The sequence below is a fragment of the Eptatretus burgeri genome, chromosome 5, assembly GCF_056783735.1.
Source record: "Eptatretus burgeri isolate ZD-2024b chromosome 5, Ebu_testis_v1, whole genome shotgun sequence".
NCBI classification, from domain to species: domain Eukaryota; kingdom Metazoa; phylum Chordata; class Myxini; order Myxiniformes; family Myxinidae; genus Eptatretus; species Eptatretus burgeri.
In genome coordinates, this window is record NC_140965.1 from 90,479,889 (window position 1) to 90,506,277 (window position 26,389).

The 26,389-nt window shown below is 41.4% G+C and overlaps 1 protein-coding gene across 3 annotated transcripts in view; it reads right to left on the minus strand.

Annotated features, from left to right (window-relative positions):
* LOC147026933 (neuroligin-1-like) overlaps nucleotides 1-26,389 on the minus strand; it is a 570,224-nt gene that overhangs the window by 434,328 nt on the left and 109,507 nt on the right. For all 3 annotated transcript variants that reach the window (XM_085882834.1, XM_085882833.1, XM_085882835.1), the window contains exon 2: nucleotides 24,220-24,369. In XM_085882834.1, coding sequence (XP_085738960.1) covers nucleotides 24,220-24,369 — 150 coding nt within the window. The remainder of the gene's footprint in view (nucleotides 1-24,219; nucleotides 24,370-26,389) is intronic.

Here is a 26,389-nt window from a genome sequence, read left to right on the forward strand (position 1 = left end):
ATTATTGCTGATTGATAGATGTCTGACATGTCTGTTGTTTTGAAATATCCCCCCAAAGTGTATGTTATAGACGACACATGACCTCAACGTTTCCTTCAAACAAAATCATGCTCAACATAGTGGTGCCAACTACTGTTGGCAGTACAACATAAAGCACTTTTAGCTGGATTTGATTTCGCTGGAGATCAAACCCAGAATCAGACAGCAAATAAGTGGGCAGAACAAATGCCAGTGCATGCTTACACTATTCCGAGCAAATTACGGTCTGGCTTGGCAATAAATGGGGATTAGCTTCTGGTCTTGATTATATTACAATAGCCTGCTGCATGAAGCTTGTCCCTGACTGTTTGTGTAAACATGTACACCCTTATTTCCTTATCAAGGGCAAAACTCTAATGAAAATGGCATATGAAATGAAATACGTGCTGGATTGGGATGACATATTGTATGGTGTGTGCAAGCAGATCAAGGCATCTCAGTTGTTCCAGAAATGACATGTGACACTTGCAGATAACACCAACCCAATTGCAAACACAAATGAGGACATGCAAAAAAAAAAAAAACAGATCTGCGAAGAAGCCATTCAACCAATCTGCTTGTGTCGCGTAAACCCCAATCCAATTTACTGAAACTACTTGGAGAGTTGTTGGCTAGGATCTGAGCCTCCACAGTGGAGCACTTGTGAAAGGGATTTTTAACATCCCCACGACCCCACATGGGACAACCAGCTCAACAATCAATCAGGGTAGCCAAGAGGTATGTGAACTCACTTCTGATCTGTCTAAACTTGGTTTGAATCTTGACCCAACTGTAAAGTGTCATCCTGGACTTCCCCAGGCAGGGAGATTCATCAATGTGTGCACCTTCCAATGGGTGACGCTAATCTGGACATCCAGTCTGCCAGCATTAGTTGGTGGACGTTGAAGCTCCCAGTGCCCTTCATAAAGAATAAGCGAGTTATCGCAACTACCCTGAACAAATTACAAAATACTGTACCGTCGGACGTCAGGGCTGGCCAGTAGATTTGTTCAAGACTTGGGTGAAAAACATTCCGCAGATGAGTGAAGGAGAAGGTGCCGGGGATTGAAATCAATAAATAAGTCGTAGTCGAATAAGTTATCTATAATGTGATGCATGTTCATCATCAGGCTATACAAGCTGGTATCCAACCTTGAAGCCAACAGCAGCTGAGGCATGGATAAGCCTTTGATATACAAAAGGACTTTTACGCATTGAGAATTAAAAAAAAACTAAAACTAAAACAATGAAGCTGAAGATTGAAATTAGATTGTTGAAATGCAAATCCAATTTTACCCTGTCCTCCATAAATCCTTGGTCTTTTGGAAGAGCTCTTCTTGTTATAGCTGCTTGAAAGGAAATAAACTTGGCAACCTAGGAAGATCAACCGAGAAATACAAGTGTAGGGAATTAATCTGGCAACTCAGCAATATCAATCAACCAAGCTGGCAAGTCACTGTGCCTGCTTACAAGGACAAAATAAATTCCCAATAATGCTCAGTAATAAATGACCAAATATGGCATACATGTTTCTCCGATCAGAGATGGGAAAAATAGAGAACTTAGCTTAGCTTATTTATGGAGAACTTAGCAATTTATCAAAAGTGATGTCATTATACACCTTGATGAACTGATTACTGTGGAAATCAAACAGTGTTAATTGCAGAACTGTGAAACTGCCTCACATGAAAGGACAACATCCACAGCCTAAACTTGGTATGGCACTGAAGCTGGTAGAGGTCTTTCCTAGTTTTCTCCATGCGTTGCTCATGAATGCTGTATGGTGCACATATCTTATTACAAGCTGTTGTATCTGCTATAAATGTATGAGGTGTGTGTGTGTGTGTGTGTGTGTGTGTGTGTGTGTGTGTGTGTGTGTGTGTGTGTGTGTGTGTGTGTGTGTTTGTGTGTGTTTGTGTGTGTTTGTGTGTGTTTGTGTGTGTTTGTGTGTGTCATGTTTTTTCGTGAAGTTCTACTGGAGAATTCTGATGTGGAATGTGATCTACTGAAATGATCATCATGATCTCCTGAGTTGGTTCGTTAAACTAAATACAAATAACACAGAAGAATTCCCATGTTTTAAACACATGTCATGTTAAAGTGCATAAAGCAGCTTTATAGGTGGCTTCTAATTCCAAAATAAATAATAAAAACAATGAGAACGTAACGAAGCATATATTAATACCAATAATATTAACAATAATAATAGAAGCATCATTTGGCAATAATAATAACAAATGTATTATCCCCAGACTGGCACAAGCTCACCTGGGCTTGGTGAAAAGGCAACCTAATGCTCAAGCAGTATGGTAGGCAGGTATGCTACAAGGCCATCAAGACCAATGAAAATTTGGTCCAATGGACTCATATTTAGAAAAGTCTTGTGCGAGTCTTCACGAGATCCGGTACAGAAATCAGATCAGAATCTCATCAGACTGCTGCAACTCGAACAAAATATTGAATCCCAAAGAAACGCATGAAATATGTCACTTTTCCCCGACCACAGAAACCAGTCTTTGTATCAGGGTGTCCAATTTCAATTTATTGGAAGACAACAATCACCCAGTACTGCAGGTGGAGAACGAGAAGGGCACTTGGTAGAGGGCAAGTTTCAAAACTCCCTTTTGTGGAACAACCATGTTTAATCCCCTTGTGTGAGCATACAGATTATTATTTTCAGCTAAAGTGATGTTTATCAGATAGAACAAGGTTCAAGCTTTCAGAAAATATCTACTTTGTTTGATATGAAAGCAATACCTGAAAAACTAGAAACAGATAAACTCAAAAAAGTGGCTTTTTCCATGGTGCAAAATAGTCAGTTATCACAAAACAGGGTGTCAAAACAACACTTCAAAGCACCAAGAAGCCTTAGATTTCCATGCAAGTATCAACTGTATACTACTGCCCACGGTTTGAGATACCTGTGGTGACGCTGTAGTGGAAAATGTACATCAGAGACAATATGAGCCAAAATCGTGAAAATTGGCAAACGCCGTTACAAATTGTTCAGTACATTTCTGAGTGGCCGATAACACAACAAAAATGTGATATCAACAACTGTTGATTTTATATGTGAGCTGAAGATGTCTATTTACAGAAAAACATTAGGTCTTCAAGACAAAATAGCTCGAATTGTCTCAAGGTCCTGTGAAATTATGGACCTCCGATTATCTGAAACGTCACGTTTTTGGAACGTCAAGTTTGAAGTATTATATCAGAAAATGTAAGTGATATATTTGAAAAAAAAAAAAACTAACCGAAACTATAAGAACAAACTCTCCTGTAACAAATGAGACATAATTTTTTGATATACCATAACCAGTGATGAAACAGCTGGGGGTGAAAATATCGATGTTAAATGTCTGAAACGTCACGCTTTTGTAGCAATTAGTCCATACAAAAAAACTGATCGTCAACTGCATCGAGAACTTGTTTATTCCATCCAATATGACGGTTAGATACTGGGAAAGGATCCGGCAGAAGGCCGATTATGCTTTCCTTCATAATCTTAATGATATCTTAGAGTTGGTGGTCAGATGAAGACAACAGCGGCGCCATCTCCTACAGCTCCCATGCATCGTCCCTTGCGTTGGCAACAAATAAACTGCTAAGCAATATATGAGACGATACTCACTGTTATGTTTTGGGTGTGAAATGCATGAAAAAAACGCATCGCCACTACTTTAGATTGCAATTATCTGGTACCGAAGCGAATGAAACACTGGAAAACTATGCAGTTTTAGAAAGCTCAGTATGTCTATTTTCCGGAAAAAAAAATGAGTTTCATCATGATCAAAGTACTCGATTTTAACCCCCTGTGCATAATAGTTTTGAAACTGGCCCGAGAGCACATATCTCAGTCACGTAATATAATGCCTGATCCACGAGAACATATCGGGCACAATACATTTTTGAAATATCATGTTATACAGGACTATATCATTTTTGACCCTCTCTCTCAATGGTGAAAAATCACTTTTAAAATTCTAGTAGTCGGATCCGGATCTTCACCAAAAATCTAATCAGTTCGTCCTTGTCACACACTACTGTCCACAAAACTTCATCCAGATCCGTCCAGAAGTTTTTGAGATATCATGTACACAGACAAACAGACAGAAAGGGGTGAAAACATAACCTCCTTCACCTCCGGTGGCGGAGGTAATTAAATAAAATAAGATTCAAAAATGAAGAAAAAAAACAAGGATATTCCACCAAGCAAAACATAACGTGACCAGGTAATGGAAAGAGCAGATCAAAAAGAAACAAAGAAGAAGAGTTAATGCATTTGCAATATGAGTGGGCAACTGTGCATGTACGTATGGAAGTGCATATTCATAGACCATACACACAAACATACATGCACACGAAAGCACACATGCTGATACAGATATATATATATATATATATATATATATATATATATATATATATATATATATATATATATATATATATATATATATATATATATATATATATATATATATATATACACACACAGTACACACACACACACACACACACACACACACACACACACACACACACACACACACACACACACACACACACACACACACACACACACACATCTTTACAACAGTTGATTTTGTGATTTCGATAATGGCTATTGGGGCAGGATTAAGATGACGTGAGTGAATATGTGTGAACACCACTGATACCAAAATAACAAAAGCGAGAACGCATGCGTACTTCTTTGTTTTTGCAACATCATTACCCTATTCCCTGTGCTACTGTGTGCACAGGCACAATCAGTTGTGGCCTGGTTTTCATACAGCCTGGCTTTTGAAAATTGCAGAAAAATTGCAAACAAACAATTCAAATCAAGCATAACCAGTGCATGGCTAATGGTGTCATGTTAACATCATTCATCACGTTATGCAGCTTTCCAATGCTTGCAGGAAACATTGTGGTCTATGCGTGTATGTTTATGTATATACATATATATATATATATATATATATATATATATATATATATATATATATATATATATATATCGCATTCGTGTACGACACCCAATGTGTCAGGATATGTCGAGACAGGGTTAAAGATCACCCCTCCATTTTGTATTGTACAGTATATGAATCTCTCCAATTCGTCCCGCACTAATCTTCAAATCAATCCCTTTGTGCATTAAATCCCTTACCAGTGATGCATAAACACGTAATCTGGTATCCGTGACCACGAAGCGATTCTTACCCGCAGGATCCAGAGTCTGTGAGAAAGATCCAGACTCTGTGAGAAAGATCCAGACTCTGTGAGAAAGATCCAGACTCTGCGAGAAAGATCCAGACTCTGCGAGAAAGATCCAGACTCTGCGAGAAAGATCCAGACTCTGCGAGAAAGATCCAGACTCTGCGAGAAAGATCCAGACTCTGCGAGAAAGATCCAGACTCTGCGAGAAAGATCCAGACTCTGCGAGAAAGATCCAGACTCTGCGAGAAAGATCCAGACTCGGCGAGAAAGATCCAGACTCGGCGAGAAAGATCCAGACTCGGCGAGAAAGATCCAGACTCGGCGAGAAAGATCCTGTAAGAAAGATCCAGACTCTGTGAGAAAGATCCAGACTCTGTAAGAAAGATCCAGACTCTGTAAGAAAGATCCAGACTCTGTAAGAAAGATCCAGACTCTGTGAGAAAGATCCAGACTCTGTGAGAAAGATCCAGACTCTGTGAGAAAGATCCAGACGACTCTGTAAGAAAGATCCAGACTCTGTAAGAAAGATCCAGACTCTGTAAGAAAGATCCAGACTCTGTAAGAAAGATCCAGACTCTGTAAGAAAGATCCAGACTCTGTGAGAAAGATCCAGACTCTGAGGAAGATCCAGACATATTGAGAAACAGCCAGCTGCTCCTGGACGGTGAAAGAAGCATCAAGAAGGTTGCAGGAGCAGCTAATGCACAAGCGAGGAAGGACGTGCAAACCTCGATAAAAGGTGTGAATGCGTCTCTGAGTTTGGTCTTTGACTTCGGTCAATTGGAATCCCACTCTTGCTGGTCGTTGGTCGTTTAGAATCGTCTTCTTCCTGGTGCATCGTCAATTGGCATCTGCTTGCTGGTCCCGCTGATGACTCACATGTGACCCGAAATGTGGTTTGCCCAAGAGAGATCATGGCTGAGAGCGAGACCAAAGAGTTTCAGTGACAAAACGTGTTTGAGAAATTTGGTAAGAAAGTAGATGGGAGGGTTTGTGGTATGGTCCTTTCAGAGAGAGAGTGAATGTGTAGAATTTCTCAGGGTTAAAAAGCATATTCCAAGTATTTGACCAGTTTGTCATTTTGTCAAGAGCTGAAGAGAGGGTCGGTGCTGCCGACTCTCTGTCAGAAGGATGAGGGATGTCACAGAGGAGGGTGGAGTCATTAGCAAAGAGATAAAGAGGATTTCCCAGAGAATCAGAGGGACCATTGATGAAGATTAGGAATAGGACTGGGCTTCAAAACACTTCTGGCTTCACAGGGAGAGGAGAAGAGAACAATCGGTTGAGAGCCACATGTTGGCTACGAAAGTGGACAAAGTAAGTAATCCAAGTGTGGAGTTTGCCTTGGATTCCATCGGCAGACAGTTTGGAAAGCAGGGTGGGATGAATGATTTTATGTCAACGCGATGATAGATTCCCTGACCCCGCTGGTAATTGCAAATCATCTAATTGGTCTGTAGTTAAGGGGATCCGTTTTTTGCACCATTTTATGTAATGGTGTGATGTTGGCTGACTTCCAATCAGACAGAAGATGAACAAGGGCAAATGATGGGGTGAAATGGGCAGAGAGAGGAAGTGCAAGGGCAGCAGAGCAGCTTTTTAGGACTCGTGAGCTGATGCTTTCCAGTCTAGTTGTCGAATCAGAGTCGAGGGTTGCCAGAAAATCGTCCACCTTCTCAGGTGCAAAAATCACAGAGTCCAGGAGAAGGTGGGTATGACTGGAATGGTGGGTGCAGAGTGAAAGGGGTTGGGACACAAGATTTGGAAGTAAACACAAAAATGAGGCATTCGGCCTCCTCATGAGGGGAGTCGTCTGTGATGCCATTTGAAATGAGGGAAGGGATGGAAGGGGAGCATACACTAAAGACAGACTTGTCAAAGCACCACCAGGTGTTATAGGAGGGAAAGAAGTTTAAAAGTTAATTCTTGAGGTTGGATGGATGTTGTATTCTGGCTCTCCTGAGAGTGGACATTGTTGCGGGATTTGTGGAACGATCAGAGGTTGCCTTCGGTTGGATTTTCCTTCCAGGGGGAGAATGCAAATTGTTTTAAGGCGAATGGCTCACCACAGGATTCAGTGTACCACGAGAGCAAGGATGGGTAAGATAAGATGAATCTGTGCACAAGGGAGAGCAGGTTCCCAGGCTGAATTCATATCAGGGGCAGTAGATATAGGAGACCAGTCCTGAAGTGCGATGACTGCTTGCAGTCCCTGCCAGTTTTCCTGAGTAAACTGCCAGATTTGCCAGCGCTGAGGTTTTTTGAGAATGGCCAGAGAGATGTTGACCTTCACAAGCACCTGATCAGATGAGCCAATTGGGGTAGAGCCTTGAGCATGTAGAATTAAAGGACTGCCTGGTCATCAGCCCTCACAGCATAGCCACCGATGCAGATACTGTGCCAGTTACTGTGGCGCTTAAACCTGCCGAGCGAACCATGATTGGGAGCAAACGTCTCTGTAGTCAATCCCTAACCTTCTTGTTCCTGCACTTGGGTAAGGATGTTCCTCACCTTCTCCATGATAATTAACTGACATAAAAGCATATGGTACAGGGTCTAATCTTCCACCCACATGCTAAACCCAGCTCTCCATCTTCTCCGACAAACAGCTCCTTGGGCAAGTTAATTTTGTTTTAATTAACAGCGGTTGACTTGTCAGAAGCTTTTATTTTCTATGCATTGTTTGGAATTGTTTTAATGGTCAACATAGCCAAGTCCAGTGCCTTCTTTACAAAGAATTCTGCCAACCCAGCTTTTCACTGGGTAATTGGTGGTGCACAAAATGGTGCCTATTGTTTAGTTTTATGCCCATGACCTGAACCTCAGTACCCCCCCGCACATATGCAAATTGGTCCAGTCATGTTTTTTTTTTCCATGATTTTCATACCGACACAAACATGCAGTACATGCATAAAAATTACTTTTGAGGAAGAAAAAGGGAGGAGGGGAGGGTTGATTTTGTGTTTGGCCAACTAAACAATCGGCACCATTTTCTTACCCAGTGAAAAACCAGGTTGGCCAAACTCTTTGTGTTGAAGGCAATGGCCAAGTCCAACACACGACCCACTTCCATCTGACTCTCACCCGCCTCAATCCACCTTAACACTTGCATTTTCACAACCAAAGTGATGCTTTTCCTTGAAACTTTTGTTAGGTTTTCATCACTAACACTTGCAGGCCTCTTTGCAGACATTATGGAAGTAAAATGTTCACAAAACACACGAAAATGCAGCACTGCAAGGCAGAGAGAGAGAGAAAGAGAAAGAGAAAGAGAAAGAGAAAGAGAAAGAGAAAGAGAAAGAGAAAGAGAAAGAGAAAGAGAAAGAGAAAGAGAAAGAGAAAGAGAAAGAGAAAGAGAAAGAGAAAGAGAGAGAGAGAGAGAGAGAGAGAGAGAGAGAGAGAGAGAGAGAGAGAGAGAGAGAGAGAGAGAGAGAGAGAGAGAGAGATATGAAGGTGGAGTAAGAGTAAACAGCACTGATTCACTAAGAGCATGTGAACAGTACAATCAATGGTGTCTGGTGCATTTACTCAGGGAGCGCTGCATGTTCTACATTGTCTTCATTTTTCTTTCATAAACATTTTCTCCAGGACGAATCACTTAATAACGAATCAGCGTTCTGTGGGGGCAGCGTAAGGTGAGGTATCCCTGAACTGCACAAAAACCTTAGGCCACCTTGAAAATGAACATTTCTATTTTCACTTTTTCATATTTTAAGAAACAAAAGGTGTTATAATGATCATGTTATTTTAAAGGAACAAAAATGAATTTTATTTTATCATGTTAATGCATGAAATTCCAGTATTTGGTGTTAACACCTTTTTCATGCAAAACAGCAGATATCCATTTTGGAATTCCTTCCTGCAATTTCTGGAAAAAAAATTCCATTGGGAGGTTTTTTCCATGCATTCTGCGAAGTTTCACATAATTCGATTTTTTATTTTGGTTGTTTATTGTTTTTGATATTTAATTAGATCTATATTATAAAGCAGGAGTGTCTGTCTGTCTGTCTGTCTGTCTGTCTGTCTGTCTATCGGTCCATCCCAGAACTACTCCCTCAGTTTTGTGGCTAGCCCCATCAAACTTTCTGTGGAATGTTGTGAGGTCCAGCAGATGTCCTAAGATGGGTGGGAGGTTTCATAAATACCTCATATCAATACAATAAGACCTGAGTGCAAGAAGTACTTTAGTCACAAAATAACACTTTTGAGATATTGAGGATCAAAGTTTTCAAAACATGCTGCAGATACTTTTTTTTAAAGGTGGCATACTATGGAGCCTGTTGCTGGTTCCAGGGACTATATAGAGCAGACAAACCCTTTTTTGTGGAAAAATAATCCTTTATTACGACGAAAACGAGAAAATTAGTTTTGGACTTCAGTACTTTTTGAGGCTAAATACCTGGACTTAGGTACTTTTTGCAACAAAATGGCTGGACTTGGTAACTTTTAACACACAAAGCCCTTTATTGCTCATTTTTGATTGCCAAACAGTCATTTTTGCTACGTCTCCTTGCCTTTCATGGTTTAATTTTATTCAGAAATACTCAGTTAACTGCAATATTACCCAGTTAAGTCCAAAATTACTCAGTTAAATCGGGAATTATTGTCCTAAATAAAAGAAAACTTAACTTGGGTGCCAGTCGTCTTTCACATCACAAGTCCCTCATTCAGCAAAATCCTCCTGCTCAGAAAGTTTGCCTCAAAATCATACCAGATCGGAAATATTACAACAAAGTCAACTCTTAAGAGTATAAAGATACCATGGCCACCATTCTTTTGAAAATTTGAAAAAATATTTGTATTTTTTTTTTTGCATTTCTACATGTTTTCAGTGATTTCCAACCCCCCCCCCCCCCAAAAAAAAAAGAAATTGTTAGAGAAAAAAAAAATTTTGCAACTTTTTTTTCAACAAAATTTCGATTTTTTTCTTTTTTTTGCATTTCTACATGTTACAAGTGATTTCCAACAAAAAAAACATGCCAAAATTATAATTGTGGCTGATTTTGGAACTTCAGGTGGATATACCCACGTAAAATCAATTTCTGTCTCAAGGAATCTAGTTTTGACGAATGAATTGAGTATGCAAAAGTTAAAAGTAAAAGGGAAAGTTGCAAACTATAACTCTGTGAGCACTGTTGATGTCAAATTGAATGAATAGGATATCAGGTTCACTTGAGTGACCTTGCAGTATTAGCGGCGGAGGTTTTGCACTCTACCGAGTGCTCCCCCTCTAGTTGGTTCATGGTTTGGCATTCACCGTTTCCACAATGTCCGTTTGCTTTTGGGCTCCCTCCCATGCATAGCACAGGTACCTCCCTAGTAATTTGATAAAGCCTTCATATGGCAGACATCCACATCTCCACACACACACACACACACACACACACACACACACACACACACACACACACACACACACACACACACACACACACACACACACACACACACACACACACACACACACACACACACACATAGCATAAATATGCAGTGAAAGCAATCAGTAATTCCCACACATAGAGATTGTATGATTATTTGTAAAAAAACAAATTGTTGTTCAACTCTGTTCCAATTACAGGACCAAGCAAATCGCTGGGAGTGCAGCAATCCCATAATGTAAAGCACCGTTAATATTCATGAATAATAATAATCATTCCACTCACGCTATGAGGTGTATGGGGCTGCCGAGGCAGTTTCATTTGGCTAAGGAGTACAATCCTGGAATTGTCACCACTCCGACGCAGGATATTTGAATGACTTATAACTCAGTAAGCTGGTACTCATTTTGCCAATCTTGGAAGGATGACAGGCTGAGTCAACCCACCTGGTGTTATTTCAACAGCACGACAGGGGCTCGAACTAAAAACCATAAGATCTTAAGCCAGCCACCTTTACCTCTAAGCCAACACCAGGCTGTAATATTCATGAACAAATAAATGAATATTAAAACGATTCTGAAATGTCTCCTCTTTTGATCGCAGTGTCATTATTTTTGCTGGAGAATTACAAATTTCCAATGGAGCAAACCGCATCACCCACTCATCATGGGAAGAAAAATGTTGCTTGGAGAAGTGAGTGAATGCTACACAGTTAAATAAGCACAGGAAAAGCACATTCAGTCTATCTCATCTGTGCTATTCATCCTGGCACATGGGACGTTTGACCAATGGGCTAAGAATGGCATTATCACAGTTGGAATAATGTACATTGCCAGGATTTGCTCAGCACTGGCTTTTATACGGAAAGAGACGGTTGGCGTTGTGTTCACTGACAATGTTCAGCAAACGTTAAGCGCTCATCTTCCAACAACGGGTTCACCATTGGAATGGTTGGGGATGTGGTGGTGCTTGGGGGAGGAAGCGTGATTCAATCTTGTAGTTTGACCGTCACATGAATTCTGTCTAAAAGCCAACATATTGGTTTCCTAACAATGTTCGCCCATTGATCAAATTGACATTGACCTCATATAATGGCTACTGTTGGGCCAACGTTAGTCTAACATATTTCTGCCAGCAGGGAAGTCTCCTTCCAGGAACGTTGTTGCAAAGCAGTGCTCTCTAACCTGTGTGGCTTTTGTTGGTGGAGAGACAGATAGAAGGAAGGAAATGGTAATGTAGGGGGGAGAGGTTTAAAACCCACAACCTTAAGAGTCAAAGTTATTAATCTGACAATTTGCAATACAGAATAAATCAGGACATAACAGAATGACAAGAACATCGGAAAGACTGTGGGGGAGGGGGGAGGGAAACAAACAAACAGCAAAGTGGAGGGACAAAATAGAGGGAGACTTCAAGAAAAAAGGGCATGGAGAGACGAACATAAGGGGTAAACAAGCTGGATACAGACAAAATACAGTATGTACAGTGCCGATCGAAAGTATACACCCCCTTTCAAAAATTTCACCTTTTGTTGCTTTCTAGCCTGGAATTAAATTACATTAAATCAGACGATTTCCACTTATATTTTCCCATTGTAACCCACAACTTCCAAGTGAAAAACAAATACTACAAATTTCAGAAAATTAATAAAAAAAAATACAAAACTAGAATATCTTGGTTGGTTCAGTGTCCCCGCTTTGAGTTAATACTTGGTGGAAGCATCTTTGACAGCAATTACAGCTGTGAGTCTGTTGGGATAGGTCTATACCATAGAGCTGTATATAAACCCTGGAATGTGCTCTTCCCCGTAACGCTGTGCCGACAAGGGGACTTGGCCGCCATTACCAAAATGGGCAAAAATCTCGGATCGCACTGCCTGACCGTTTCTGTGGATCCGACATGCAACGGCACTTCGTGTACAAAATAACTAAAAATTATGCCTGATTATAAAAATCTAAACGGCATCAGCTTACCAAAACGAATTTGTTTCTTGGCCAGTAATAGGCCATTTTCTTGTTCGAGGTATTACACACGGACTGTGAAAGGGGGAATTTTATAATCAGATCACCGAGGTCGCATGAACGAACAACGGGTATTGATAGCAATGTTGTGACTGTTTAAAAGTGTCACAATGCTTTATCCTCGTTGGATTATAATGAGCCGTGCCCGTGTCTTGTGATGCCTGTGGATTGTGTGCATAAAATTGTACAGATAATGAGTACAGTAATATTTTGTGTACTTCAGCTTCGGGTGATTTTTGGGCCATATAAACGATCAAAAACCATTCGTAAAACTTTTTCCTCGGATTATACAGCCGTACAAAATTGATCATGGAAGTGGAATTCGGCAGTTGCGTCGTTTTTGTTGCATTTCACTCACAACGATGTCGAAGTAATGCTCATGTTTCTGGGCCAGTAAGGTAAGAAAAATACTAATGTATTTTGTATTTATATTTTCTAATTGGTAAACAAACATGTAGTTAATTAGTTTGCTAATTATTTCCCTCGTATTTACCAATAAGAGTGAAATAATGTGCTGTACGATACTCTCGTAGTGTACATCGCCATATCGTAAACATGGTGAGTGTCGGCACATCTGGGTATTTCCTCAATCAAGTTGCCCGTTTTGGTGATGGCAGTGGGTCGTACATGGTGGCACAGTGGTGTTACGTGCGTGGTATAGGGGCAGCGCACTCAAGTTCTTATATACAGCTCTATGGTCTCTACCAACTTTGTACACCTTGATTGGGCAATGTTTGCCCATTCTTCTGTACAAAACTGTTCAAACTCAGTCAAGTTGCGTGGGGAGCATTGATTGACAGCAATCTTCAAGTCATGCCACAGATTTTCAATTGAATTTGGATTGGGGCTCTGACTGAGTCACTCAAGGACATTTGTCTTTTTATTCCTTCACCACTCCAGTGTAGCTTTGGCTGCGTGCTACGGGTCATTGTGCTGAAATGTGAACTTCCGTCCCAATTTCAGAATTTTTGCAGAGGACAGCAGATTTTCCTCTGGGATGTTTCTGTATTTTGGTCCATCCATTTTCCTTTCAATCCTGACAAGTGCCCCAGTCCTTGCTGATGAGAAACATCACCATAGCATTAATCTGCCAGCACAAAGCTTCACAGGGTGATGTTCTTCAAAGTTCTTTGGGTGTTGTGCTGTATTTGGTTTGCGCCAAATGTAACGTTTTACATTTACGCCAAAAAGTTCCATCTTTGTTTCGTCAGACCACAAAACTTTTTGCCACATGGCTTGAGAAGCTCCAGAATGGTTTTCTTGTACACCTCAAACACTCAAGGAAGGCATTTTTGAGTAATGGCTTCCTTCTTGCCACCTACCGTAAGGGCCAGACAAGTGGAGTGCTTGAGATATTGTTGGCGCATGTATTCAGTGACCAGACTTTGCCATGAAGGCCTCTTGGTAGCCTCTCAAATCAGTCTCCTCCTTGCTTGGTCATTCAGTTTGGAGGGATGGCCTGATACAGACAGGGTCTTGGTGGTACCATATGCCTTCCACTTGTTAATGATTGTCTTGACTGTGCTCCAAGGGATATTCAAGGCCTGCGAAATAATTTTATACCATCCCATGATCTGTTTCTTTCCATAATTTTATCCTGGACGTCTTTTGAAAGCTGCTTGGTGCTCATGGTTGAGTCTTTGCTGTGAAATGCACTACCCAGCAGAGGAAACCTACAGGGACAGCTGATTTTATTCTGAAATAATCAGAATCACTGCAATTTAACACAGGTGGAGGCCAATTAATTTGATGTGTGATTTTGAAGGGGATTGGTTTCACCTGAGCGAATTTACAATTGCTATTATAAAAGGGGGGGGGTGGGGGTGGACACTTGGACAACCAATATAATCTAGTTTTGTATTTTTAATTAATTTTTCTGAAATTTGGAGAATTTGTTTTTCACTTGGAAGTTGTGGGTTACAGTGTGTAAATTAAGGTGGGAAAAGTCTATTTTAATGTAATTTAATTCCAGGCTATAAGGCAACAAAAGGTGAAAAATTTGAAAGGAGGTGTACACTTTATATCGGCACTGTCGTTACGTATATATGAATATATATATATATATATATATATATATATATATATATATATATATATATATATATATATATATATATATATATATATATATATATATATATATATATATATATATATATATATATATATATATATATATATATATATATATATATATATATATATATATATATATATATATATATATATATATATATATATATATATATATATATATATATATATATATATATATATATATATATATACACACACATATATATATACACACACATATATATATATACACACACACATATATATATATATATATATATATATATATATATATATATATATATATATATATATATATATATATATATATATATATATATATGTTTGCCAGTCAGGTCAGGTTTGATCTGTGACCTGCTACAGGTACCATGTAAACCTGTACTAACCTGTTCCATGGTCGGGTTGTCAGCGACGAAACCGTCTCCCCCACCAGGTTTTCTGGTGAGGAGGGTGTTTGGATATGGACACCCAGCAGGATTAAAAACAAAACCTGTCAAAGGGCAGAGGAGCTCCTTGTGAGCCAACGGCCATCCATATCTAGTGCCCAACTGTGTCTGCGGACATCCTCCTGCAGTTGGGTTACTTCTTATTAGGAGGTTGGTGGCAGGATTTGCACTCCGGCCACCGTAAAACCCTTCATTCCGCAAAACGCAAAAACGCAAGAAAATCTGAAAACCCACTCCGTGGGAGTGCCTCCTGTGCAGCTTCCCTTTGCAGGGCAGCTCACCGGATGACGGGATTGGGGCAAAGCCTACGGGACCCCCAATCTTTGATGATAGGAGGGAAACCATGGGGTAACATCCCTGGGTCAGATTGCGGGAGAGTGTGTCGGAGTGGTGCTGAGGTGTCGTCCACCAGACGGCAGTCTCCTTGGGTTAAACTGAGGCGGTCCCTTCAGGTGGGTGCCTGGAATGTCCTATCCCTAAGAGAGGATGATCACCTGTCTCTGTTATCATCTGAGCACAAGCGTTTGGACATCGGGATTGCAGCTCTCTCTGAGGTTCGGAGACCGGATTGCGGCGAGATAATGGTGGGTGGTTACACCTACTATTGGTCTGGTCACTCTGATGGTTACCATACCCAAGGAGTTGCTGTAGCTGTGTCCAATAAGCTGACCCCAATGATAATTGAGGTAACACCGGTCAACGAGCGTATTATGAGATTCAGGATTTGTCACTCCTTAGGTGTCATTTCCCTGGTCTCTGTTTATGCTCCGACTGAGGCGAGTGATCTCACCGTGAAGGATGCATTCTACGCCACACTCGAGTCTGTGGTTGATCAGTGCCCCAGACGAGATACACTTCTAGTCTTGGGGGATTTCAATGCATCGACTGGAACTGATAGGGATGGTTATGAGGTGTGTCTTGGTCCCCATGGGTCAGGAACTATGAACCAGAATAGCACTAAGTTCCTTGACTTTGCAAGAAGTCATGGACTTAGGGTGGCTGGTTCATGGTTTCAGTGCCCACAAGCTCATCGCTGGACTTGGTATTCCAACGCTGGCGGTGTGGCAAAGGAGATTGACCATGTCCTCATTAACGGTCGTTGGAGGATGATCCAGAACTGCAGGGTCTACCGGAGTGCTCAGTTGCTCAATACTGACCACAGGCTTGTTGTAGCAACTCTAAAGCTGCACCTTAAATCCTGGAGAATGGTACCATCCCAGCCAAGGCTGGATGTTGCCAAGCTCAGGGATGAGAGAGTAGCTGAGGAGTTTGCGAACAGGCTGAGTGGACACTTGGGGGGTCTGGGTGCTTTGGGGGGTCCTGAAGAGTTGTGGAGCGCCTTCAAGACCACCGTCCTTGATGTTGCCGGTGGATGCCTTGGAGCTCACCGCAGGGCAAAGAAGAATTTTGTCTCTCAAGGGACACTGGATACCATTGACCAGAGTCGCAGGGCCAGGCTGAATGGCAGAGCTGAGCTGTTCAGGGAGCTGAGGCCTAAAACTGTACGTGCACTGAGGGTGGACAAGGAGGCCTATGTGCGAGGAATCTGTGAGGGGGTAGAGCATCACCTGTGGACAGGTGATTCTCGTCCCGCTTACAGGGGAATTCGCGCATTACGTTCATCCAAGCCCATCCCTCAGAGCACTGCAGTTCGAGCAGAGAGTGGTAGGCTCTTGACAGAGGAGTCTGAAGTGAAGGCCCGCTGGGCCGTTTACTTCGAGCGGTTGTACCAGGCTGATCCCCCAGCTGTCGAGTTGGACGTCAAGGGTGTTACAATCCCTGTTGCTGACCCTCGAATCAACTGTGGTCCACCTTCGCTTGTGGAAACACGGGCTGCGGTGAACCAGTTGAAACGGGGCAAAGCTCCAGGGATCTGTGGCATCCATGCCGAACTTCTCAAGGCTGGTGGAAATGCTGCACTCGTGTCGTTGCATGCAGTTTTGTGCTCTGCCTGGAACACAGGCATCATCCCAACTGACTGGAAGAGGGGCCTTATTGTCCCTCTCTGGAAAGGGAAGGGTGATCGCCAAGACTGCAACAACTACCGAGGGGTGACGCTGCTCTCAGTGCCGGGCAAGGTCTTTGCTCGGATAATTCTTGATCGGGTTCGCCACCATCTGCTAGAGCACCAGCGTCCAGAGCAGTCAGGCTTTACACCAAAGAGGTCAACGATTGAACGTATCCTTGCACTTCGTGTCCTCACCGAACGCAGGCGATAGTTTCGGCAGGGGCTGCTTGCAGCCTATGTTGATCTCTGTAAAGCGTTCGATTCGGGATGTCCTCTGGAGGATTGTTGGTCTTCGTGGGGTGCCACCAAAACTGATCGATCTGATGTCTGAACTCTACTCTGGTACTGAGAGTGCTGTGAAGTGTGGTGGTACCATCTCTGACTTATTTCCAGTTGTTACTGGAGTTCGTCAGGGATGTGTACTGGCCCCCACACTTTTCAGCACTTGTATGGACTGGATTTTAGGGAGGATGTCGGAGAGATCAAGTTGCGGTGCATCGTTTGGGAATGTCAAGATCTCGGACCTTGATTTTGCAGATGATGAAGTCATCTTTGCGGAGACTTTAGACATCCTCTTGGGGGCCCTCGAGGTGCTGAATGAGGAGTCAGAGCCGTTGGGATTACGGGTTTCTTGGGTCAAAACTAAAATCCAGGCTTTCGGTGACATCTTGGATGCTGCTGTCCTGTCTGTGTTTGTTTGTGGTGAGGATGTTGAGGTCGTGGAGAGATTCACTTACCTTGGCAGTGATATTCATGTCTCTGCTGGCTGCGAGTCAGAGGTCAATAGACGTCTGGGTCGGGCCTGGGGAGTCATGGATTCACTGGATCATGGGGTGTGGTGCTGCCGGTACCTGTGCGTGAGGACGAAAGTCCGAGTCTTCAGGTCCTTGGTACTTCCATTCTTGCTCTATGGGTGCGAGACTTAGACTCTGACCAAGGATCTGAGACGGAGACTTAATTCCTTTGGTACCAGGTCTCTTCGGAGAATCCTTGGCTATCGCTGGTCGGATTTTGTGTCCAACGAGCGGTTGCTGAGAGAGACTCGGATGAGATTTGTTACCTGCATAGTCCGTGAGCGTCAGTTGCGGCTGTATGGACATGTGGCTCGTTTTCCTGATGCTGATCCTGCTCACCAGATTCTCTCAGCGAGGGAGTCTCATGAGTGGAGGAGGCCAGTGGGCCGACCACGTGCCTCATGGTTGCAACAGGTTGACCATCATCTCAAGGAGATGGGGATGGGCCTGGCATCTGCCTGGGGGATGGCCAGACGGAGGCCCCTGGAGTACCGGCGGAAAGTGGACGCAGCGACGCGCTGTTCTAGCACATGCTCCCATACCTGACATATATATATATATATATATATATATATATATATATATATATATATATATATATATATATATATATATATATATATATATATATATACCTGGTATAGTGGCGTGTGCCTGTAATCCAGCTACTTGGGTTGGAGGATCGCTTGAGTTGGAGGGCGCTCTGCGCTGGGCCACTCTATGAGAGGGTGTAGGGCAGCCCGGAATCATGGCGAAACCCAATCCTTATCCCTGTGTCGTAAGAGGTGACCAGGGTTGCATCAGGAAGGGCATCCGGCGTAAAACCTATGCCAAATCAGTATGCGGATCATAACAGATGATCCGCTGTGGCGACCCCCTAACGGGAGCAGCTGAAAGAAGAAGAAGAAGATATATATGTGTGTATATATATATATATATATATATATATATATATATATATATATATATATATATATATATATATATATATATATATATATATATATATATATATATATATATATATATGTATATATATATATATATGTATATATATATATATATGTATATATATATATATATATATATGTATATATATATATATATATATGTATATATATATATATATATATGTATATATATATATATATATATATATATATATATATATATATATATATATATATATATATATATATATATATATATATATATATATATATATATATATATATATATATGAACTGGTTAGGATTATAGGCTGCTTTTGGGTTAAGTTTTCGTTGGATACCTCTGTAGAAAAAAAAGATGTTTGTGAGGAAATAGGAGGTCACTACCTGGATCAGAAAACTATGACCCTTCAAATACAATCTCACATTGTGCACTGATAAATGGGTGTAGGGTGTCACATGCTTCAGTAGGTATGAGCTTGTGAAAGATTCTTGTGATTGCTGCTAAAATCCAGAATACTCAGTTCTGCAGATCTCCACATAGCCTTCTGAATACATTTATGAATGACTGTGCTGGCCATATAGTTTTAAAAGACATCTTAAATTGCCTTTGGCAGTATCTCGCTTTGTCAGGAATGACAGTTTAACTTTGAGATGACTACTCGAAGAGTGAAAATGATTAATAGCATCTTCTGTTCTTACAGATGTTCAAAGCATAAAAGTGATATTCAATGCTATAAACAAAACTCAGGCCTTGACTATGATGATCTGAATAAGTGTTTTAGAGATGTCCCCATTCGTTAACAGACGACGGTAGATCTGTAAGTGGTCCAGAAAGAGTATATTTGGGAAAGATGCTTCCAGACGTGATTGGAAAGCAGGAAAAGCAAAACTATAGAAAAGGGAATTTTGAAGGAGCAGTGATACAAAGCTCAATGGATATAAGAAGTCTGGGAGCGTTTTGATGGTGCCTCATAATCGACTAGTATACAAGCCTAGTGTTGGCTTAACGGTTAGGGTGGCTGTATCTTAGGGTCTTGAGTTCAAGCCCCTGAAAATCCTGTTGAATTAGCACCAGGTTGGTTGACTCAGCCTGGCATCCTTCTGAGGTTGGAAAAATGAGTACCAACTTACTGGTAACAGGGGGCACTGCATCAACAGCACACGCATGTCCCACAAAATAATGCAGCCAAGCAGCCACAGGCTGCATATGAATGAATAAAATCTTCTGGTATAATTTCCAAAAAAGTTTTTTTTTTTAAGTGGTTGTAAAATTTGTTTTTCAATTTGTTTTTGGTTCTTACCACTGTGGTTGAAGTAAAGAAACTGCCGGAAAATTTCACAAGTTTCCCAGCAATTGTAACCTTTACAAGGTTGCTTAATACTTGTAGAACTCATGTTGACCTCTTTACTGTTCCCATCTGAGCACTTCGCTCAAGATCATGGGATCTCGTGTTCAAATCCCAAGCATTGTATTTATTTGACATTGGCTGTTAATGTCCGTGTAATTCATGAATGACAACATCTCCTAATCTCCTTGTTCCTCATGCAGTGTTGTGCAACCTTCTACGTAAGCCCTGGACGACAAAGAAAAAAAACAAACAATGTAATTACTTGATTCAAAATATAAACACAAAAAATAACTAAAATAAGATAACAACCATGAAAGGCCAAGTAAACATGCTTCTCCATTTGAATGGCAGCCGCAAGTAACACCATCATCAAACCATTGCTCTGTCTTTTATCTGATATTCAATTTGGTGGCACACCGTGGTGTTTCTATGCATGGTGTTGCCTTAATGGTTAGGGTGGTGGGCTTGGGATCCTAGGATCCTGAGTTCAAATCCCACTTGGCTGTTGAATTAATACCAGCTGGGGTTGACCCTGCCTGTCATCCTTCTCATGTTGGCAAAATGAGTGCCAGCTTGCTGGTATCCTGTGTCAGGGTGGCAACCTGTCCAGGATTGTTCCCAATAGCCAAGGACACTGCTTAGGTAGCAGCAACGCTCTGCACAGAGTATGGTCCTAATGGATGGATGGATGGTGTCTCCAGCAATACACCATAAGCGATGACCTAAAAATGAAACAAGTTCAAGAATCTTCCAATGAGAATGGTATTGTTCAAAACCTAAAAAAAAAACGTAGCATGTTAACAAATTCACTCTTCTAATTTCTTTTCTCTTCTCCTCATTTTCCTCCTCTTTCTTTTTTGTCGTCCTTTCCAAAGTCATGTGACATGGGGTTGGCATCTCATGAAGCACATATTATTGGCCCCAAATATTTCAGGAACTGGCTGGCCACACCTGATATTTGACTGAATCTGATTTCAAGTGTTACTCTATTTCTAGACTTTGGAATTCGTTCAGGGAGCGGGCGATAATTCGTTCTTCACGGAAGACAGCAGAGAATCTTTAACGTCCACTGACTAATGCTAACTGATGGGTCCCCAGCTTAACATCCATCTGAGGAATGACGTACCGTCTAATCATTTATCTCACTCGCGCAGGCGCTACTGACCCCAAAAATTGACTCGTGTGGTCAATAATTCCCATATAATGTTTTTTTGTTGTTGTAATGAGTGCATTAAAGAAGCAATTTCAGAGGAAATTTCATATTTTGCAGTTATGCAACTTCAATCTCATCGTCGATTCATAATTGCAGAGTAAAGGGAAAGAAAATAATTTATTTACAAGGGAAAAAACAGGATGACTGTTGAGTCAACAAAGAACTTGCAGAACTTGAAAAACTCAGAGAGGACTACGGCACAAATGGAACCGTCCATGCGAAGTACCTCCGAGTGGGAGTCAAAGCTGCCATATCATCTAAAAAAATGCACACATGTCACACTGCTGCCCTGGTGCACCCCTTCAATAACTGTAAATTGCTCTTTTGACCTTCGGGTCAGGGATAAGCTGCATTTGCTTTGGATAGGAAGAAGCCCGCTTGGATTGGGTCAAAGTGAAATGATGGTTGTGTATGTAATGGAGCCACTGTTTTTGGCTTGTTGCTTACGTGTAGCAGGGAAGACAGGGTGAATGTTGTGAATTTGAATCGAATTTGTCATCTAAAATTGCCACAGAAACATAATCTCCCTCGCATTCTTGTGGGCTGTATAATTCGAAACTTAACAAACATTTAAGCTTTGGTTCCAGGTACTTGTATTGCATTCGTTCTCATCTGGTCTCGCTCTTTTCTGCCAAAATCCACACTCTCCCCTCACTTCCATTTTGTGTTTTCCCTCATACCTCTGGCGTTGCCCTCTCCCCACCCATGTCTATCTTGATTCTAACCCTTCAAATCACCTTCGGCGCATTTCATGCAAATCCAAACCCACACACCATTTTCTATTCAACAGCATGACCTTTCTCTTCCCAATAACCCTTATGTTTTTACCTACTACTGACCCAATTCATTGTCAATTTGTTCACCTTCTGCCTTTTTCATTCAGATTTTCAATCAGTCGACATATCTCTTCTAAAAGTGTTTTAAAAATCAAATCACAGGTCGAAGTCACAAAAACAAATTAAAATGCAAAGCAGTGTTTTGTCTTTATCTCGTCGTTTGTCTTCTCAGTCAATATGAATGCTCTCATAAGGTTCCATCAAAATATTCCATCAACATTGGGGGAGAGGGGGGTGGTGAATATGGGGGAATGGTTGAAGAAATAAAGGAAAAGAGAAGAAAGAGGAGTAGAAATATTTGGGAAAGAGAGAATGAGGGTTCAAAAATAATTCTGCATTTTCAAGTCCATGATGGCCCCAAATTAGGTCAATTATTCATCAAATAAAATACAAAGTAAGTTCAAGTTGTCATTCAAAATGAATAATCTCTGCAATTCATAATACATATTCGAAAATATTGAGACAAATAAGCTAGATTGTGCACCATTGTTCTGCAAGACCAATCTACCCAAGGCATCCAAGGCCAACTCCACGCATGGCTTACTGACTTACTCTACTGTCATAGCCAACACGTGCTGCTGAACAGAATCCACTCACCTCCTCTCCCTGTCAAGGCTGGAGTACCTCAAGGCTCAGCCCAGTCCTATTCCTGATTTTCATCAATGATCTCTACGACTCTCTGGAAAATTCTCTTTATCTCTTTGCTGATGACTCCCACTCTCTGGTGACATCCCTTATCCTCCAGACAGGTAGGCTGCAGCCTCTTCCCTCTCTTCAAATGTAAATAGAATTAGAAGCTGGTCAAACACTTGGAATACGTCTTTCAATCCTGACAAATCTCCCACTCTTATAATCTCTCTCCGAAAGGACTGCCTGGCAAGCAATTCCCATTTCCTACCTCAACAATCCTCTTGAAGATGTTCAATCACTAAAACTTTTGGGTCTCACTATCAGCCATGATCTTTCGTTGGCAAATCAGATTTCTTAGTTGGCCTCTGTATGACGTAGGATTTGCAGTCGGCGACTGGACATCCTACGTCATGCCAAGTCCTTCCTTGGCACACCTGAACTCCTATTCACCTACAAGACCTTCCTCCGCAGCTTGGTGGAATCCTGCTCTCCAGTCTGAGTTGGCGCCCCTGCCGAACATCTTGCTCAGATTGATGTTGTGGAAACCAAGAACTTCAAGATCATTGAGATCTCCCACGATGAAGGCGAGTCTATGGGGCGATCACTTAAGCATTGCAGACAGGTCCATGGTCTCTCTTTCTTTTTATATCCTCCTTTTTGGTCTCGCACCCTCTGTTCTTTCCATGCTTTGTCCTCCACCCACCCTACCCAAGGTTTCTCCAGGGCACATGTCATCTACCAGCAAGCCCCTCCTGTTGAAACTACCAAAATCCAGATTCACCACACACTTCAACTCATTCGTTCTTCTTTATTCCAGACTGTTAAACCAAATTCCACATTCTCTTCAATCCCATTCTTCCCTCGAGGTCTTCAAGACAAGTCTTCACCCTCTCATTTCATCCCTCATCCAAAACCGTGATCTTTTCCACCTCCATTAACCCTCCTCAAGCCCACCTCTTAAAATTTCCAGGTGTTCCTTCCTGAAAGTTTGCTTCTGTATCCATCTTGTCCACCCCATGCATCCTCCCCTACCCCTCATTCTTCCCCACATCCCTTATTTGTCCAAGTCTCCCTCTATTTGTCCCCCAGCCTGGCCTGTTGATGTGCCCCCCCCCCTCTTTCTACTGTTTTTTTTTTTTGTTCTCTTTCATCCTGATCCATTGTTTGCTCAAGCTCCTCCATTACCTTCGACTTTGTATTAAAAACAGAGAAGAGTTTTAAGCAAGAGAGAGCACAACAAAGAGCATGCTTACCCAAGACGCCAAGGCGATAGTTGACTGTCACCACGATAACATTTCCATAGCTGGCCAGCACACTGCCATCCAGAAGGTTTCCTGTACCTTCCATGTACGAACCACCATGAATAAATACCATTACTGCTTTTGGGCCTCCGTCTCGCAGGTCTGTCAAGGGGAGAGAGAGAGAGAGAGAGAGAGAGAGAGAGAGAGAGAGAGAGAGAGAGAGAGAGAGAGAGAGAGAGAGAGAGAGAGAGAGAGAGAGAGAGAGAGAGAGAGAGAGAGAGAGAGAGAGAGAGAGAGAGAGAGAGAGAGAGAGAGAGAGAGAGAGAGAGAGAGAGAGAGAGAGAGAGAGAGAGAGAGAGAGAGAGAGAGAGAGAGAGAGAGAGAGAGAGAGAGAGAGAGAGAGAGAGAGAGAGAGAGAGAGAGAGAGAGAGAGAGAGAGAGAGAGAGAGAGAGAGAGAGAGAGAGAGAGAGAAAAAAAAAAAAAAAGAACCGGATTCATAAGAAACCTTCAAACAAAATACATCCATCAGAAGTTTTGTCAGGCTTATTCAAATAGCCCTTTGACCCATCATGTCTGTCCCAAAAATGATAATAAGGGGAGCAACAAACAATCCAAGCCAAAACAAGGCCCAAAAACCAACTGCATTGTCAATTTGTCCAAGAATTGTAACTTTTTCTTTCTCCAGCCATCACAAATTGCAAGGTTGGATTGGTTGAGAAAGTTTAAATCTCGGCAACCACCAAATGACCTTCCCTTGAAAATATTTTTTGTGAGTGCAGCTGCAGACACAGGATTTTCTTTTTTTCAAGAAAGTTAAAATTGAATCAAATCACTTTTTTCTTCTTCAAAGTGTTCCCATTCCTATTTCCATAAGATTGGAACACATTATAAACTTGCACTGTTAAAGTTACAAGCTGTTGCTTATGTGCAATTGTCATGGGCAGAGAAATTTAGGCATAAGGTAAAAAGGCGGTGGAAATGCCTTCATTCTGAAGGAAGCATATCAATCATTCGGTATCATTCCCTGGATGAATCCTTTACACTCGTAAAATACAGAGTGCGTAACACACTTTATCGGAGGAATTCTCCTGTTATTAATTTTCCTGAAGCTTGTATGAGATTATAGAATACGTATCGATATCCTTGGGGCCTTAAATCAGACTGCTTCTAAAAAATTAAAAATCTTTGAGCATAGCCCCCAAAAAACTATCATTTGTTTCTTTCTGCGCATTCAAAGCACCTGCGGCCACATACCACATTCATTCTGTCATTCTTAATGGGAATCAATCGAAAGCCTGACTCTGTAATGAATGTGTCACCAGCCTTGTATTTGCAATGGATTTATGGAATGTGTTCTTCAAAATGTTTCTTTTTTACATTGCCATTAATGTCATGAAACATGTCTTAAATGTCACTGTTCCCATTGAATGTCTGTCACCTGCAATTATAAATTCTCACAGTGCTTAATCAAGCAAATTTCAATGTCCATCATGTCGCTAATGGTAAAAAGCAAGGGTATGGGGTGGGGGGGTGGAGGTTGGGGGTGATACAGAGCAAAATAGTTATTCATAGAACTGAAGATTTATTTTTTTTATCAGTGTTGTATTTTCTGACCGATTAATCATAGATTCACTTTTTAAAAAAGATTTTCATATAATAGCAGAAGTTGATACTGACAGAGAGAACATAATTATCATCACAATCTCTCAAAGGATGTTTTCATTGAATTCTATTCATCCCATAAAATATTTTCCTGAAATACAATGTCTAACTAGAAAGAGCAATCAGAGATTTCAGATCCCTGCCAGGACTTGTTTTGTGTGGTGTATTTTGTTTGGCAAATAAATGGAAGGATTTCCTAAATGAAAGGTGAATGATTGCAAATGAAATGTTGAAATGGTCTTAAGGTCAAAAGGTCGAAAGCGGTCGAAAGGGTCTTGAAAGATGTGAGGGCTGTCCTTTTAGTGCCCTTTACCTTTCAGACCTTTCAGTGCCCTTTTGATACTTTAGACCCCTTCAAACAATTCAGACCCATGAGATCTGAAATTTCATCATTTGGGCATCCAGCAGTTCATGTAACATCCTGATCCAGCAGTTCGTGCAAAGCAAAGTCAAAAGCTGTCACCAAGCAGATGAAAAGCAAAGCTCCAGACCTGGTTTCAACATTCCTGGTGGTTTCAC